Source organism: Trachemys scripta, chromosome 2, assembly GCF_013100865.1.
Source record: "Trachemys scripta elegans isolate TJP31775 chromosome 2, CAS_Tse_1.0, whole genome shotgun sequence".
Classification (NCBI taxonomy): domain Eukaryota; kingdom Metazoa; phylum Chordata; order Testudines; family Emydidae; genus Trachemys; species Trachemys scripta.
The window spans coordinates 272,992,435-273,007,612 of record NC_048299.1 but is presented as its reverse complement, the minus strand read 5'-3'; the positions used below and the strand labels follow the sequence as shown (position 1 = coordinate 273,007,612).

The 15,178-nt window shown below is 41.9% G+C and overlaps 1 protein-coding gene across 1 annotated transcript in view; it reads left to right on the top strand.

The window, feature by feature from the left end:
- TRAPPC9 (trafficking protein particle complex 9) overlaps positions 1–15,178 on the top strand; it is a gene marked incomplete in the record, with an annotated part of 827,606 nt that overhangs the window by 73,624 nt on the left and 738,804 nt on the right. The window contains 1 exon segment of the mRNA XM_034763666.1: positions 8,884–9,010. Within this exon segment, the coding sequence (XP_034619557.1) occupies positions 8,884–9,010 (127 nt within the window).

Sequence of the window (15,178 nt, the reverse complement as noted above, 5' to 3'; positions counted from 1 at the left end):
GGAATCATATACTTTGGTGATGGCTTATTCAAGTGGGAGTGATGTAATGCAAAGTTAAATTGTCTACCATAGCCCCACCCCAGGAAAGTCCATGGAAAACTGTCAAAGATAACGTCAAACAATTGAAATCGTTTTGCGGTAAAAAAGGAAGATTGTGAGATACATGGGGTCGCCCTGTCTGCGAATAAAGACAAAAGACTGATTCAGTATATTACAGAGTGGAAAAAGACACTCTGCATCCATTCACTGAGGAAACACTTTGCTGAGTTGGGGAGTTTCATGAAAGATTGGATCCTGGTTCCTGTCAAGCCATACAGTTCTGCAACAGACTGAACTTTGGGGGGAAAACCTACTTTATTAGAAAAAGTAACTATTAGTGTAGGGCAGGGGTGGGCAAATTATGGCCTGTGGGCCGCATCCGGCCTGCCAGCCGTTTTAAACGGACCCTCGAGCTCCCGCTCCGGAGTGGGTTCTGGGGCTTGCCCTGCTGCTGTGCTCCAGTCGGGGAGCAGGGCCGGGGGCTGCTTCGTGGGGCTCCCGGAAGCAGCGGCATGTCCCCCTTCCAGCTCCTAGGCACAGGGGCAGCAGGAGGCTCCGATCCGCATGCTGCCCCTGCAGCTCCCATTGGCCAGGAACTGCGGCCAATCGGTGCTGCAGAGGCGGCGCCTGTGACGGGGCAGCGCACAGCAGAACTGCCTGGCTGTGCCTCCGCGTAGGAGCCGGAGGGGGGACATCCCGCTGCTTCCGGGAGCTGCTTGAGGTAAGCGTCACCCGGAGCCTGCACCCCTGAGCCACCCTCCTGCCCCAGCCCTGATCACCCTCCTGCCCTCCGAACCCCATGGTCCAGTCTGGAACACCCTCCTGCACCCCAAACCCTCATCCTCAGCCCCAGCCCAGAGCCTGCACCCCCCAGCTGGAGCCCACACCCCAACCCCAATTTTGTGAGCATTCATGGCCCGCCATACAATTTCTATACCCCGATGTGGCCGTCAGGCCAAAAAGTTTGCCCACTCCTGGTGTAGGGCCTAGTTTATGTGGAATTGTTTTGTGTTTTAACTGTTTGTTTCCATCACTCTTATTTCTATTGGAATCTCCTAGTCTTTCTTAAAAACTTTTTTTTTTTTTTTAAATAAGTGCTGTGTATTATACAGGAGCAGTGATATAAGGTAAAAGTGGTAAACTGGAGTACACTGCTCCTTTGGAAGCAGAGGATCTGGGATTTCTGTGAATAGCCAGTGTGGACATGACAGTAGAACCCTTAAAGGGAAGTCTGGGACTGGGGTGGACCTCTTCTTAAACTGCAAGACAAAGACAGGGCTGGCATAGCCTGGAGGAGCATGTTAGAATGGATGAAAATCTGGTGGTGGTAGGGAGCTAACACCCAGCTGCCACAGGCAAGACACTCCTTTTTGTCAGAGGTGACTGTGTAACATAGTGACTCTCAGTTCTGGGTACCCCAAGAACCATGTCACATGCCTTATTTAGGCCTGGTCTACACTACACGGTGAAGTCAACACAGGATAGCTTATGTCAACCTAGCTGTGGACACTTCCCTTAAATTTGGCTCTCTGACATAAGTGCCTCTCTTTGCTGAAACAACACCTCCCCAATGGTGTAGAGTCAGTTGATAAAATTAGGTGAATGCATTGTCAGTGTAGACACTGCATTGCTCATGTTGACTGGTACCGGTCTTCAGTAGCTGTCCCACACTGCTCCATGTTGACAGTGCAACAGTGACAGAACAAGGAGTAATGGTGACAGAACAAGAAGTAATGGTCTCAAGTTGCAGTGGGGGAGGTTTAGGTTGGATTTTAGGAAAAACTTTTTCACTAGGAGGGTGGTGAAGCACTGGAATGGGTTAACTAGGGAGGTGGAGGAATCTCCTTCCTTTAGAGGTTTTTAAGGTCAGGCTTGACAAAGCCCTTTCTTGGATGATTTAGTTGGGGATTGGTCCTGCTTTGAGCAGGGGGTTGGACTAGATGACCTCTTGCGGTCCCTTCTAACCCTGATATTCTGTGAATACAAGCACTTCTGATGAGGATGCGCACTGCTGACACAAGGTAACAAGTGCATGTGCGCACACAAACGATTTAATAACTGCAGTGGCTGTATGCTGAGTGAGTTAGGTTGAGATTTTGTAGAGCAGACATGGCCTTGTTTTTTTCCTTCAGTAATAAATATGCATAGTTTTGTGAATCGTGTTTGTTTTTCATCATGGTGTCTCATTAGGCATGATAAGAACCTAATGTGACTTAAAATAGTGTCACATCCCTAGATTTGCTTGGGCAGACTATTAAGATTTGACCTATAAATTTTGTTTTCCTATATTATAGGTTTTTAGTAATTTTGGGGATAAAATTACTTGGCACTTGATAACTTAAAAACACCCCTTTGTTCCCCACAGGCTGGAGAAGGAAGAGTCATGGTTTGGCCAACCCTGATATTCATTAAGTGTTGGGATTGACTGTGGAAACCCCCACTCTCAAAAGAGGAGTCCCAGCTGCAGCAATTCTGCAGTGATGGGAAGGGAAAATAATCCTTTCAGTTTCCTTAGTTATAAAGAATGGGGAAAGAAAAAGAAACATGGTTCTGTATAGAAGCAACACTTTTTTTTTTTTTAATTTTCACTTAAAAAAAGGTTGCTAGCTGTTCTTTAATCAATGCCCCATGGTTAATAGGATGAAAGGATGTTTAAAAGCAACAGGCTAATCTTTGTGAACTGTTTTGTTAGTAGTAAAATATTTAGGGTTTTTATACAGGATCTTGGTCTAATGTGGTTAGGGTAATGATTGAGGATTTCTTCATACTCCTTCAAATAAATATTTTAAATTGCTCTGTCTTGGATTGTTTTTAATTTACTTAATGTTTTTGATTCCAGGGCTTCAGTCTTGTTGCAGAGACACTTTTTTCCTAGTTACATTTATTTTAACAGATAACCTTGAATTGGCTGGGCTGCATAATGAATTCATATACAACAATATCTTAATTCTGCACAGTAGAAATAACTTTGTGGCTCTGACATAAAAAAGTGAAGGGGCTTATTTGTGGGGAAAAATGAGCTAGTTCGGTTTCTCTGTTAATCTCTGTAGAGATTTAAACCTAAAATACTAGGGAGTGAGGATTAAGTGCATATTCCAGTGTGCTATTCTTGGGTTTATGGTGTTTTAAACTAAGTTGTTCAAGTAATTAATGTGTTAATGCTGTTTGGGGGAAAAATCTGTGAATGAAAACTTCAGGGACTTGGTAAAATTTCATTAATATGCACATTAAATATGGTAAAACTTGTTTTAAAAGAGCAGCACCATGTTTTGAAAAGTGAACAAGCCATGATTGCTTTTATAACAGAGTACATATGCATTCATTTTTTGAAAAATTTAAATGTCAAATTATTTTTTAACATTGAAAAATCTACGGTTTTGTATGTAAGTTAATATTTAAATTTTAAAAGTTGGAGTGCTTGTTAGAGAGCAATCCAAGTATAAAGCTAGTGTGTATTGTAAGTGGAATTTTTCATAACGTGGCACGGGTGACGGATTACTTACACTGAGAGAGCAAAGGGTACTCCCTATAGAGTACAAATAATGTTCAAATTCTCAATGAGTGGTCACAGTTTAGGGCAACTGCACCTGTATTTCCCTGCTTCATAGTTCAGAAAGGGTACCCACTCTAGGCACTCTGTTACTCAGTCGTCACTTCTCTTTCCTGATCAGGGATTTTCTAGGCTGCCTGATTCCCTCCCTACATTGTGAGAACCGCAACAGTCGCACTGCATAGGCAAGCCTGCCATGATTTCTCTCCAGAGGCTATAAACTGGATAATTGTGCAGTTATATGGTACCACCCAGCTTTTCCTAAGCAAGCACATTTATTGTTAATGTGAAAGCTTTACAGATGTAGCCTTTATTGAAATTGAATTAATAGTTCTGTGTTGGGCTCCTGTTTCTATACAGTTTTAAGACCAACAGGGTGAAGTTGCCCTTAGTGATTTTCTAAAGTTGGGAGGCTGTAGGAACACACAAAGGACAGTAACCACAAACACACTCACATGTAAGGAATCTTGTCCGTAGCATAAGTTTTACTAAGCAGATGATTAAGGCTACAATCACAAATATATAAAACCTAAGATCATACTGTATTCCTACTCACGTACCCAAAGATATTATAGTCTGGTGATGTATCAACAGGTGATAATCAATAAAGGGGTGATTCCTGCTGGGGTCTTCCCGAAAGGTTCTTCCTACCCTATCCATGCCAGGAAATCCTTTTTATCCTGTTATGACCACACTAACACCTTATGCATAGCATGAGGGTTTCAACCTTCTTTTCCTTATCTGTACTTCACAGCCAATAAATTCTGGGGTACTCTGCTATTCATAGGTTATTCTTTGTTTCCTTTATTCTTATAAGCATTTTAGTAACATTTATTTAGACATGTTACCATGGTAACCTGTGGTAAGAACAGAACTTTCCATGATGTTACAATCAGTTGCCTTGTAATCTCATTTTTTCTCCCATTACAACTTCCCTTACTGCCACCTATGTGTAAATCTCATATAAAAGGTATGTAATTATGTTAAATTGTTCTTTAGTGCAAATACTGTCCAGATTCTGACATTTGTTAGAGCTACATTACAAATGCTACCTTCTTAAAAAAAAGTATAATTTAGTTAATTACAACTTTAGATTAAAATTTATTAGACTGCACATTTTCTAATTAGTTTTACAAGTCTGTTTGATCTAAATCGATGATTTTTTTTTAATGAGATTTAAATCATGATTTGCTGCACCCCATGGCACTTTAAGATGACTTGCTAATCTTCTTAATACCTTAACTTGCATAACATTGGGAATGACTGATGTGCATTGCACTGTGAGTTCGACTCAGAGTGTATCTCTAGGTGTAATTACTGCATGTATGCCCTGTAATTATAACCTGAGATAGTGGTGCCACAATCACTGTGGAGTGGCATATGTTGAGATTTTAATCGTGTACTGTAACAGGGTGGCTTGCCCTTGGGCTGGTGAGCCTCGGGGTAAGCTAGCCCTTATTACAAGATGAGCCCTATCTGAGAGGACTCTGAGGCAGCAGGAAATTGAAGAGGGGATTTGATAGAGAGAAGTAGCTGGGACTGCTGGAAGCAGGAGGCCTGGCAATAAAGGCTTGTCTTCACTACTGGGGAGATCGATGCTGCTGCAATTGATGCAGTGGGTGTTTGATTTAGCGGGTCTTCCACTAAATCGACAGAGTGCTCTCCAGTCGACTCTGGTATTCCAGCTCCCTGAGAAGAATGATGACTGGAGAGAGTCTCCCATTGACGCAGCACAGAGAAGATACTGAGGTAAGTCGACGTAAGCCACGTTGACTCTAGCTATATTAGTCATGTAGCTGGAGTAGCGTAATTTAGGTTGACTTACCCCGGTAGTGAAGACAAGCCGTGCGCTCCAAACCCCTGCTCCAGCCCAGTGAAAGTGAGTGAGAGGGGGGGATGGAGGGAGGATGGAATGAGTGGGGGTGGGGCCTTGGAGAAGGGGCAGGGCGAGGGTGTTCGGTTTTCTGCAATAAGAAAGGTGGCAACCCTAAGTATTGTATGTTTTAATTTTGCAGTCATACAGATGTACGTGAGTGAAACACAAAATGTGTATTTTCAGGGTATTAAAATGAAAGCACTTAATTAAAAAGGAGAAAACAACACTCTTGACAAAAGTTGATCAGCTTATAGTACTGAGCTGTCTTCGCCATTGTCTGCATCAGGAACCAAATGCCAGTTGCCTGATACCGTTAGCATTTGGGAGACACCTTGTCAACCACAATTTAAGTCTTTCCTTATGTGTAACTTTGGAAAACAAGATTGTTCTTTTTGTTTGTCTTGGTTTGCGTTTCAGTACCTCCATTATTCTGAAGCTAGTTATAGCGTACTTTGTTTCTACTGTTGAATAGCTTTTAGGCACAAACCACATTTGACTAAGTGCATGGATAAAGCTTTCACATAGTTTGCATTTTCTAATTGGAAAAAGGCACAAGAAACATTTGAGACACACCGAGCTTCTTCATATCACCATGAAGAAGTAAATATTTTTTTAAAAGACCACAAAGAATGTTGGTGATGTGCTAAGTTTTCAGTACTCTCAGAGGAAAGAAGAAAGCAGAAAAATCCTAATGAAGATATGAAGTTGTATGTGATATGTTGCCTGATGAGGATTTGGCCATTATACTGAACAAACTGAAAATACACCCTTCAGTGGACAGGTTGACTGCCCACACTTATCTGAGTTCCCTTTCTCTTCATCAGGCTCATCCCTGCTTGCTTGATGGGACTGGCTAGGTTGCCGCGGAGTCTCAAATAGATCCTGATTTGCATCATAGGTGAAGTCCTCTGTTGTCTCCTCATTAGAATATCAGAGTTGGAAGGGACCTCAGGAGGTCATCTAGTCCCAACCCCCTGCTCAAAGCAGGACCAATCCCCAAATCCCTAAATGGCCCCCTCAAGGATTGAACTCACAACCCTGGGTTTAGCAGGCCAATGCTCAAACTACTGGGCTATCCCTCCTTCTCCTTGCTGTTTATGGCAGCATCTCTGTCTCAGGCTCCTTTATTCCGGACAGGAGCGCATCAAGTTCATGGAGCCGAAATGGTTGTTTGGGCAATTGCACACAACAAGAGTGAGCTACTAGTTGTACTGATTTCAGGATAGGTTTATTCAATTTGCAAGGAGGGTCTTATAAACTCTTCAAGACAGAATGGTCTTTGTATAGTGCCTAGCACAGTAAGGTCTTCATACCTGATTGACATCTCCTAGGTGTTACTGCAGCAAAAAGAATATTTTGACAAGTAATTTGGGGATTGATTAGTTCTCCTCACTTTATAAATGGATTTTGGGGAAAAGCATAACAAGGTGAAGATGTATGCAAAACTCATTTCAAGTGGTATAAATGACTAATTCTAATATTTTTTTAGGTGCTAGACTTCAAAATAATGAAAAACAATTTTGTTTTGCTGTGGACTAATAAACTTAATGAGCAGTTAACTTTCTTTGGAAAACTTAGGAGACAATTTTTATGTAGAACTGTTCTCAATATATTTTGTGCAATTCTTATTATAAATTACTTGGGATATGTTAAGGAAATTAATATGTTTATGTAAAATATTATCATTGTGTGTAGTTTTGCGCCATATCTGATGTTGGGTTCCTGTTTGCTCGACATCACAAAAAGTTTCTGTGGAATTTAATAGAGGATTATTTAGCTATAAAAGAGTCAGGAGGGGCAAATACATGTCAAGTAAGTCCTGTTTTTGCACATAATAGAAAATAAATATAAAAACTGTTTCTGCAGTGAATAGAAGATTTTTTTTTCAGAATTCTGTGTGATGCTTCTCAGATTATCTTTATACAGAGTTTGAAAACTAAGCAAAGTCTGACACCCTTTCCTTTTCTGCCCTTTCCTCTTTCTATTCATATTCTCAGGTACATTTATGAAAAAAGTTCATTTTCTTATGTGTTAAGTGATTGGCATATTATCTTAAGTGTTCATAGTTCAGCATCTAGGTAATTTGCATTCCTTTTTTTACCTTCCGACCTTTGAATGGATTTATGAGAAGGCAGCCTTTTTTTCTAGCATTTTTCTTTTCTCTTCCTTTTACCTCTGTTTCTCCTTCTTCTTTGAGGTCTCTCCCCCTTCTTTTTTAGAAACAAAATAATGATAATTCAGGATCCAAATTACTAATAGAACATGTGTGGAGTTAAAAAAAACAAACAAAAAACAGTACATTATACAACGAAATAGTGGAAAATCATATCCTTTTCCTATCACGTTCACCAATACCTGATTTCAGGCCTCTTTCTATGTGTTTAATGGAAGAGCTGTTACATAGGGAATACGGCTTTATGTACTGTTTCAGTGTTGATGGCATTTGCTGTTACATGAGAAACACCGAATCTTGCATTCAGGTAATTAATCATGAGCCAAATAGTTGTTTGTGAACACACACATTTTTTTTTAAATGGCTGTAACACAAGTGTCAAAATAACTGAACAGGTATGGTTAGCTACCTTTCAAAGTGTTTATGACACATCATTGCTATAATATGCTTTGTATGCAAAATAAGTAATCCAAATTTGAGTTTGTTTCAATCAATATTGATTTGATACTTGATATTCAAATTACCTGCTTTCATGCCTTTTTAATCAAACAAATAACAGAAGCAAAACTTGCCCTTATTGGCGGTTTTCAAATTAGGACCATATGTAATTTTTAAAATAAATTTGCTATAGTTTTAACACACAATACCATTGAAATCAATTACTTTTTTTCTTTGTCTATGTGGATATTGTAATTGACTGATAATCTACAGTGATAGTTGACTCTGAGCATCATTCTGTGAACAAATTAGATAAACTGTTTTTGAGGCCATTAGTCCTGTATATATAGAATTAGAAGATAAGTTGTCTGTTTGTTGAATGATTGTTCTGGCTGTTTTGAAAAAGGATAAAACCTACATAGAAAACTACATATAAATTGAAGTTTGAAAACCTATTAAATATGTATAGCAAAAATGTCTAATTTCTCTAATAAGCAATTAGTCTACTGATCATTTTAATAAGCATTACTACAGGTACAGTTTTTACTTTGTAAACTTTTGCTTAAGTAGGACTTAGTCAGAATGCAGTTGCTGTTGTGCGTTAATGTAACACATATTTTATTATATGCAGTGAGGCCCACTGTATATGGGCTGTAAAAGAGCAAAGGAAATTAAATAATGATGGCATTACAGTACAGTCATGCGTCTGACCAAAGCAAGTAAAATATAAGTTAAGACAACTTCATTGTTAACTCAACCTGTTTTGTCTTGATGTTGCAACTCAGTTGAGATCTTATTCTCTTTTAGAAAAGAAAGATGTAACACAAAGCTTAGAAAACTATACGTCAAAATGTCCTGGCACAATGGAGTTCATCACACTTCCAGAAGGTTTGAGGTTGCCCCCCGTGCCATTCACCAAGCTGCCTATTGTAAGGTAAGACTATATAAAATGGTGCATTGCAAATGTCTGTATTTAACATATAAAACTCGTCTTGTAGTATTGAAAATTAGACTAGATAGTCATCGGATCTTATCAACTTGCATAATTTGTTGTCCAGAATGACACTGAACTTGTTAAATTTGGATTTCTGAGATAAAAATACAGAAGCATAAACTCTGTTCCTTTAGAATGGTTGGGCCAAATGACTCTTTGAGTGATGCAGAATTTTCCCTTGTCTTTACATTATATCAGAATCTTCTGAAAATCAAAGTTAAAAATAATCATTGACCAAGAAAAGGGTTGCACATTTTAAGATGGGATTTTCAAAGGTTTAAGGGAGTTAGACATCTAACTCCTGTTGACTTGCAGTAGGTTGCCTAACTCTGTTAAGCCCCTTCAGACATCTTAGCCCACGTTATTTATATATGTGGTGCATTATTCAAAGTCCTTTCATTAAGTAATTTGCCATCTAATTTAGATTGGAACATATGGAGGTTCTGGAGTGGGAGCAAATGTCATAGGAGAGCAATAATGGAAAAGAAGGCAAAGGAAGATCTTTGTTTTTCCAGTAAGGAACTTTAGCAGGGAAGGCAAATGCCCACCAAAAAATACAGTAGTTACCACTGTGAACAATGCTCAAAGTAGACTCCAGTTCAACGTGGAGTGTCTGTGAATTTCAATATGCAGGACTTTTGGTACCAAGAAAAGAGAGTAGTAATATTAGTAGAGTGAAAATTAATGAGATACAGAATAAAAACACACAGACTTCATAGTCTAGATAGTTGGTTTATGTAACCATTTCATTACTGTTATCATCTTTTGATCCTATTGTTTAACTTACTAACTGAAGATAAGATTCAATAAATAAGTTTTTTAGGACCAGGGACCATGTTTAACTGTGTTTGTAAAGCATCTAGTACAGGGGTCCCCATTCTGGTTGTGGCCTTCTAGGTCTACCATAATGTAAATATCTAAAGTTTTCCAGTGTAATGTGAAAAATTACTTAATTTGAATAAATTATGTTTGTCAGCATAAATTTGATAGCCTGGTATTCTAGAATGTAACTATTTCTTGTCTTCTGAAATTCTTATTTAAGATGGCTTCAGAAATCCCTGTTTATGAAACACATCACTTTTATGAAACCATAATCCTTTAATTAACTAAGCTTCAAGTATACCACTTTTAAGAATGTAAATTAAAGTAGGAAAAAATTTGCAAAAACATTTCTAATACTTGAAATAAGTGACAAATTTAGTTAATTTAGTTAATGAGCCCCAAGGGGAACTTACTCATTTAGGTAAACACATACAGTTATTTTGAGCAAGGGTTGTTGGTGTAAGAAAAAACACGGCAAGCTTTTTTCCTCATTAAATTGCTTCTGCAGATCTCCATTCTTGGAAGTGCATACTGTGGCTCACAAGTAATGGAAACACTGAATTATAAACCATTATGATGGACCCATACTTAGACAGGAGATCTGAATGTTCCAAACATCAGTAAATTAACACTTTTATTTAGCTGTCCCCAGTTATTCACTTCTTGCCTGTCAAAATGGTCATGGAATCCTTAGTTATCTTGTTTCTTCACAAATTGTAGTTGTGGAGTAAGGAATTCAGGGATAGCATTTAGGTTTTTTACTGTTGAATAGTATTTGGTTAGCGTTCAAACAAAATTTCCAATCTTGAGGAACATCCAGGTTTTTTTAAAGTGCACCTTGCCAGTAGCAAGGTGTTGCTTATTGACCAACATGTACAATGCTTGAAGTGCCTGTGGTGACAGGCTCTCGCTTCAGAGTTGCTTGCTTTGTGTTATATTTATTATCTGGACTAGGAGGGAATGTGAAACTTACCCACATACGGGAAACTTTAGTTACCTGACCCCTCCTTAAAGAAGCACCAGTGAATTTACTTCTGAAATGTCAAATCCTAAATTGAAGGCCCAGATCTTTGCTTTTAGCTTATCCTTTAAAGACATTGTCAAAGTTGGTGAGTCTTTTTTGGTGTACCAAGAGTCCATCGTTCCTCTCCTTTCTATACTGGGGATTGAGTCAAAGCATTTAAGCCCAGGGGATATGGGAAACAATGATCTAAGCAGGGAAAGACTCCAGAAAAGAGGACAAGGTCTTTCTCCCCTCAGTAGCTACTCGTACAGAGTGGTGGTTCTTCAAGTGATTGCATATGTCCATTCTACGGTAGGGATAATGTGAGCCTTGTGTACAACAGTCAGAAATGTTTCCCTCAGTAGTACACTTTCAAGGCATTGTGGCCACTTTGCTGCCTTGTGCCACTTTATGCAGGTATAAAGGGTAGAACCGCCCCCAGTTCCTCTCAGCTCCTTCCGACTGCCAGTGTCAGTTGTTGGAGCTGCTATCCTGAGTAAGTCTTAACCTCTTTAGTGTATGTAGTGCCCATTGTGTTGATTTTCAGTCTAGTTTAGTGTATTTGTACATAGTTTAGATATAAGAGTAAGTTCAGATTAGTATTTTGTAGTGTGGAGTCACCGGTTCCCATTTGGGTACCAAACAGGTACTGGATCCTGAGCCATTTTCTTGGCTTCAAGTCCTGTCACCCATGTAACAAGTCTATGCCAGTAAGTGGCCCACACCCCAGCTGCCTTAAGTGTCTGTGAGAGGTGCATTTGAGTGACAAATGTCTCATTTGTAAGGGTGTTCAAAGAAGGACAGGACAGCCAAATTCAAGTATCTGCTTATGGAGTCTGTACTTTGCCTGCCATTGGCACCTTCCTTCTCATAGCGGGTACCGAGCATGTTCTGAATCTATTAGGAGTGCTCCCCTGATCCAACTGGATCAGGAAGCAGATTCTCATCACTGGTGCTGAGGAAGAGACAATGTAGGTCTTCTAAATCTGTGGTGAAAGCACTGAGTAAAGGCCAGGACATTGAGGTGCACTTGAAGAGGCATTCCCAGGTGCAGTCCTTAAGCCAGGAGGGATTGCTGACTCCGGAGTGCAGGAACAGGTCTGTTCAGACTCATCCGTGAAGTGCTGACGCAGCTTTCAGTACTGCAAAACCAAGAGCCTTTTCTGGCGCCATCTACAGCTGAGGTTTTTGAGGCAGCTTTAAAGTTACTGAACCTGTTGATACTGGCTTCCTCAGCTATTCAGGACTCTCCCCCAGTTCTGGGATTGGGTGTAAACACTTTTGTGGTTCTGGCTCCAGCCATAATGCACCATTTGGAACCAGCAGCTGCTGCAGGTACTGTACCTCTCAAAAGGATTCCATCTAGAGGGAAGCCATTGATGATCTCGCTTATCTCTCTAGACTTGTAGGCGGTCTGCTGGAAACTGATCGGGTTAGCTCCCCCTTGGTCTGAGGAAGCGGACTGTCATGGCTGGGTTGTGGGAGTCCAGAGCCAGAGTCCATGGTCCCAAGACAAGAGTCAGCTGCATCAGGATTCAAGGGGGTCAGAAGCAGCAGACAAACTGGAGATCAGAACCATGAATCAGAATCTAGAGACAGGCCAGGTCAGGATACCAGGAGGTCAGATTCATGAGACAAATGGGAAATCAGAACTATGACTCAGATGTCAGGAATTCAAGCTGGGGAGTGGGAGTGGGAGCAGGAAGCACAAGGCATACCATTCAGAACAGGGTGGATCCCAGTTGTTCAGATAGCTTTCTGTTACTGCTTCTGGCTTAAGTAGGGTCAGCAGGCCAATCAGCTGCTCTGGTATGCTGCCAATAGGACTACAGGGGCGGAGTCTCAAATTGGGGATGGGCTTCATGGGTCCCACGTATGCAAGCATCATCAGGGCTGGAGTGTGGCTGCTCCTATAAAACCTGCAGACACACGTTCAAGACTGTGGGTCATGATACTGACTCCTCATCCGACTACAAGGTCGGCTCTTATGCTTCTTGGCACAGGTATGTTCAGTAGACCCAACGGGATGCCTGCCAACCCTGATACTGGTCACAGCCTCAGCATTCCATCTTATTAGTGGCCCTTTTGGATCCCTTGAGGCTTCCCTCCACAGTCTAGGGCATCTCCACTCCATTCCCACTCTCTACATCAGCATCTACAACAGGTCACCATCTGCCACCCTTGGTGCTGGGACTGGGACTGTGCACAGGGAATTGCATGCTCTGGTTTCTCTTGTGGAGGAGCCAGTGGAGTCTCCACCTCAGCAACCCTTAACCTCCTCTTTTTCATTGCCAGATGAGGTGGTGCTAACCGTGTCTGCTTTCCCCCCTTTTGATGATTACAGTTTATCAGGACTTATAGAGGAGCGTGGCTGCAGCTCTGGATACCCAGCCAGAAGAAGACAGGAAAAGTCGCATAGGCTGGTGAATGTTTTAGCCTCAATGGGATCTTCCAGGGCAGTGATCCCCAAACTTTATTATCTGGTGCCCGTCTTTACCCCGTTTGCACCCCCACCCTTGGAGCCAGGGCTGGGAGTGGGGCCACCACTCCGGAAGGGGGAGGGAGATGCAGACAAAGGTAAGGGGACTGGCTGGGGCCACAGCTGGGGATGAGTGGGGCTGGGTGCAGAGCTCCAACCAGGGGCCGGAGTCAGCAGCCGGGGCACAGGGCAGGCGGCCAGGGCCCTGGGCACCCCACAGTTGAGGGACTTCTGTTCTAGGGTAGCTCTTCCTATTAATGAGGCTATCCTGGAGCCAGTCAAGGCTTTATGGCAGGCCCCGTCTTCCCTGCTTCCCACTACAAAAAGGGTGGAGGCATTCAAACATTTTTATAACCATGCTCCTCTGGGCTCCATTGTAGTCTCTGCTGCTAATCAAAAAGAGAGACAGGGACACCAGGGATCTACACCAAAAGGGGAAAAAAGCAAAGCAACAACCTGTTCTGAAGGCAGCTTTAGATCACAGGAAGTTTACAGTTTCATATCCAGAAATTTAAGGACAAGCTTCTGGACGAGGCAAAGCAGGAGTTTGCTGTGTGGCAGAGGAGGGCAAGTTAGTTGGAAGAACAGTCTTGCAGGCTGGTCTAGATATGGCAGACTCTGTGGTTCGAGCTATGGCTTCCACCATCACTGTGTGTTCCTGTTGGTTGCAGTAGGCAGGTCTCCCCCCAGAGATGCAACAAAGCATTCAAGACCTCCTATTTGAAGGCCCCTCGCTCTTTTCTGAAAAGGCTGATGAGAGGCTACATATTCTGAAAGTTTTAAGGTGACCCGTAATTCTGGGGATTTACATACCAGTGACCAAGAGAGAGTCATCCTGCTCACAGCACTCTGAACAGGTTCTGCCTTTTGTGCCTTGTACATAAGACCTGTCCAGGAAGAGGGATGCATGTTACAAGAGGCATTGTTATCCTTCTTCCTCGTCTGCTGCTCCCAGTTCATCTAGGCAGACTGGGTCCTCCTAAACAATCATTTTCACCTGTTGGTCAAGAGCAGTCAACTACTCCCCAAAGGTCCTTGTTTCTCCACCCCAGTATTTGCCAGCCACCGGTCTCGCTTTCTGCATCACCACGGATCAGTGGGTGCTATGCAACTATCCACCTCCCTTCTCTGTCCCTCTCCAGTGACTTCTCTCATGTCTATTCTCATGAGAACATGCTGTTACAGGAGGTCCACTCTCTCCTTCTCATGGGGGTTATAGAGGAAGTTGCCCTGTTGCTCAGAGGGAAGGGATTTTATTCCCAGTACTTCCTAATCCTGCAAGTAAATGGGCATAGGAGCAGGGTTATAGGCCTTTTTTAGATCTAAGACAACTGAACAAGTTCCTAAAGAAAATAAAATTCTGGATGGTCACTCTGGCTTCTGTTATCCCTTCCCTAGATCTTGGGGTACTGGCATACTGCTCTTGATTTAAAAGATGCTTATTTTCACATGGCAATTCACCCGCGCTACCAAAAATTCCTCAGGTTCATGGTGAATTGATCCCACTACCAATTCACTGTGCTGCCCTTTGACCTGTGAGGAGTTCCTCACATGTTCATGACGTGCATGGCTGTGGTGGTGGCATTCCTATGAAAGTCCGGAGTCCGCATATTCCCTTACCTAGATGACTGGCTAGTAAGAGGCTGGTCCAGGTCTTCGGTACTCTGTAGCACTATACCAGGGGTGGCCAACCTGAGCCTGAGAAGGAGACCGAATTTATCAATGTACATTGCCAAAGAGCCACAGTAATACATCAGCAGCCCCATATCAGCTCGCCCCCTCCCTGTGCCTCCTGCCGGTCGGC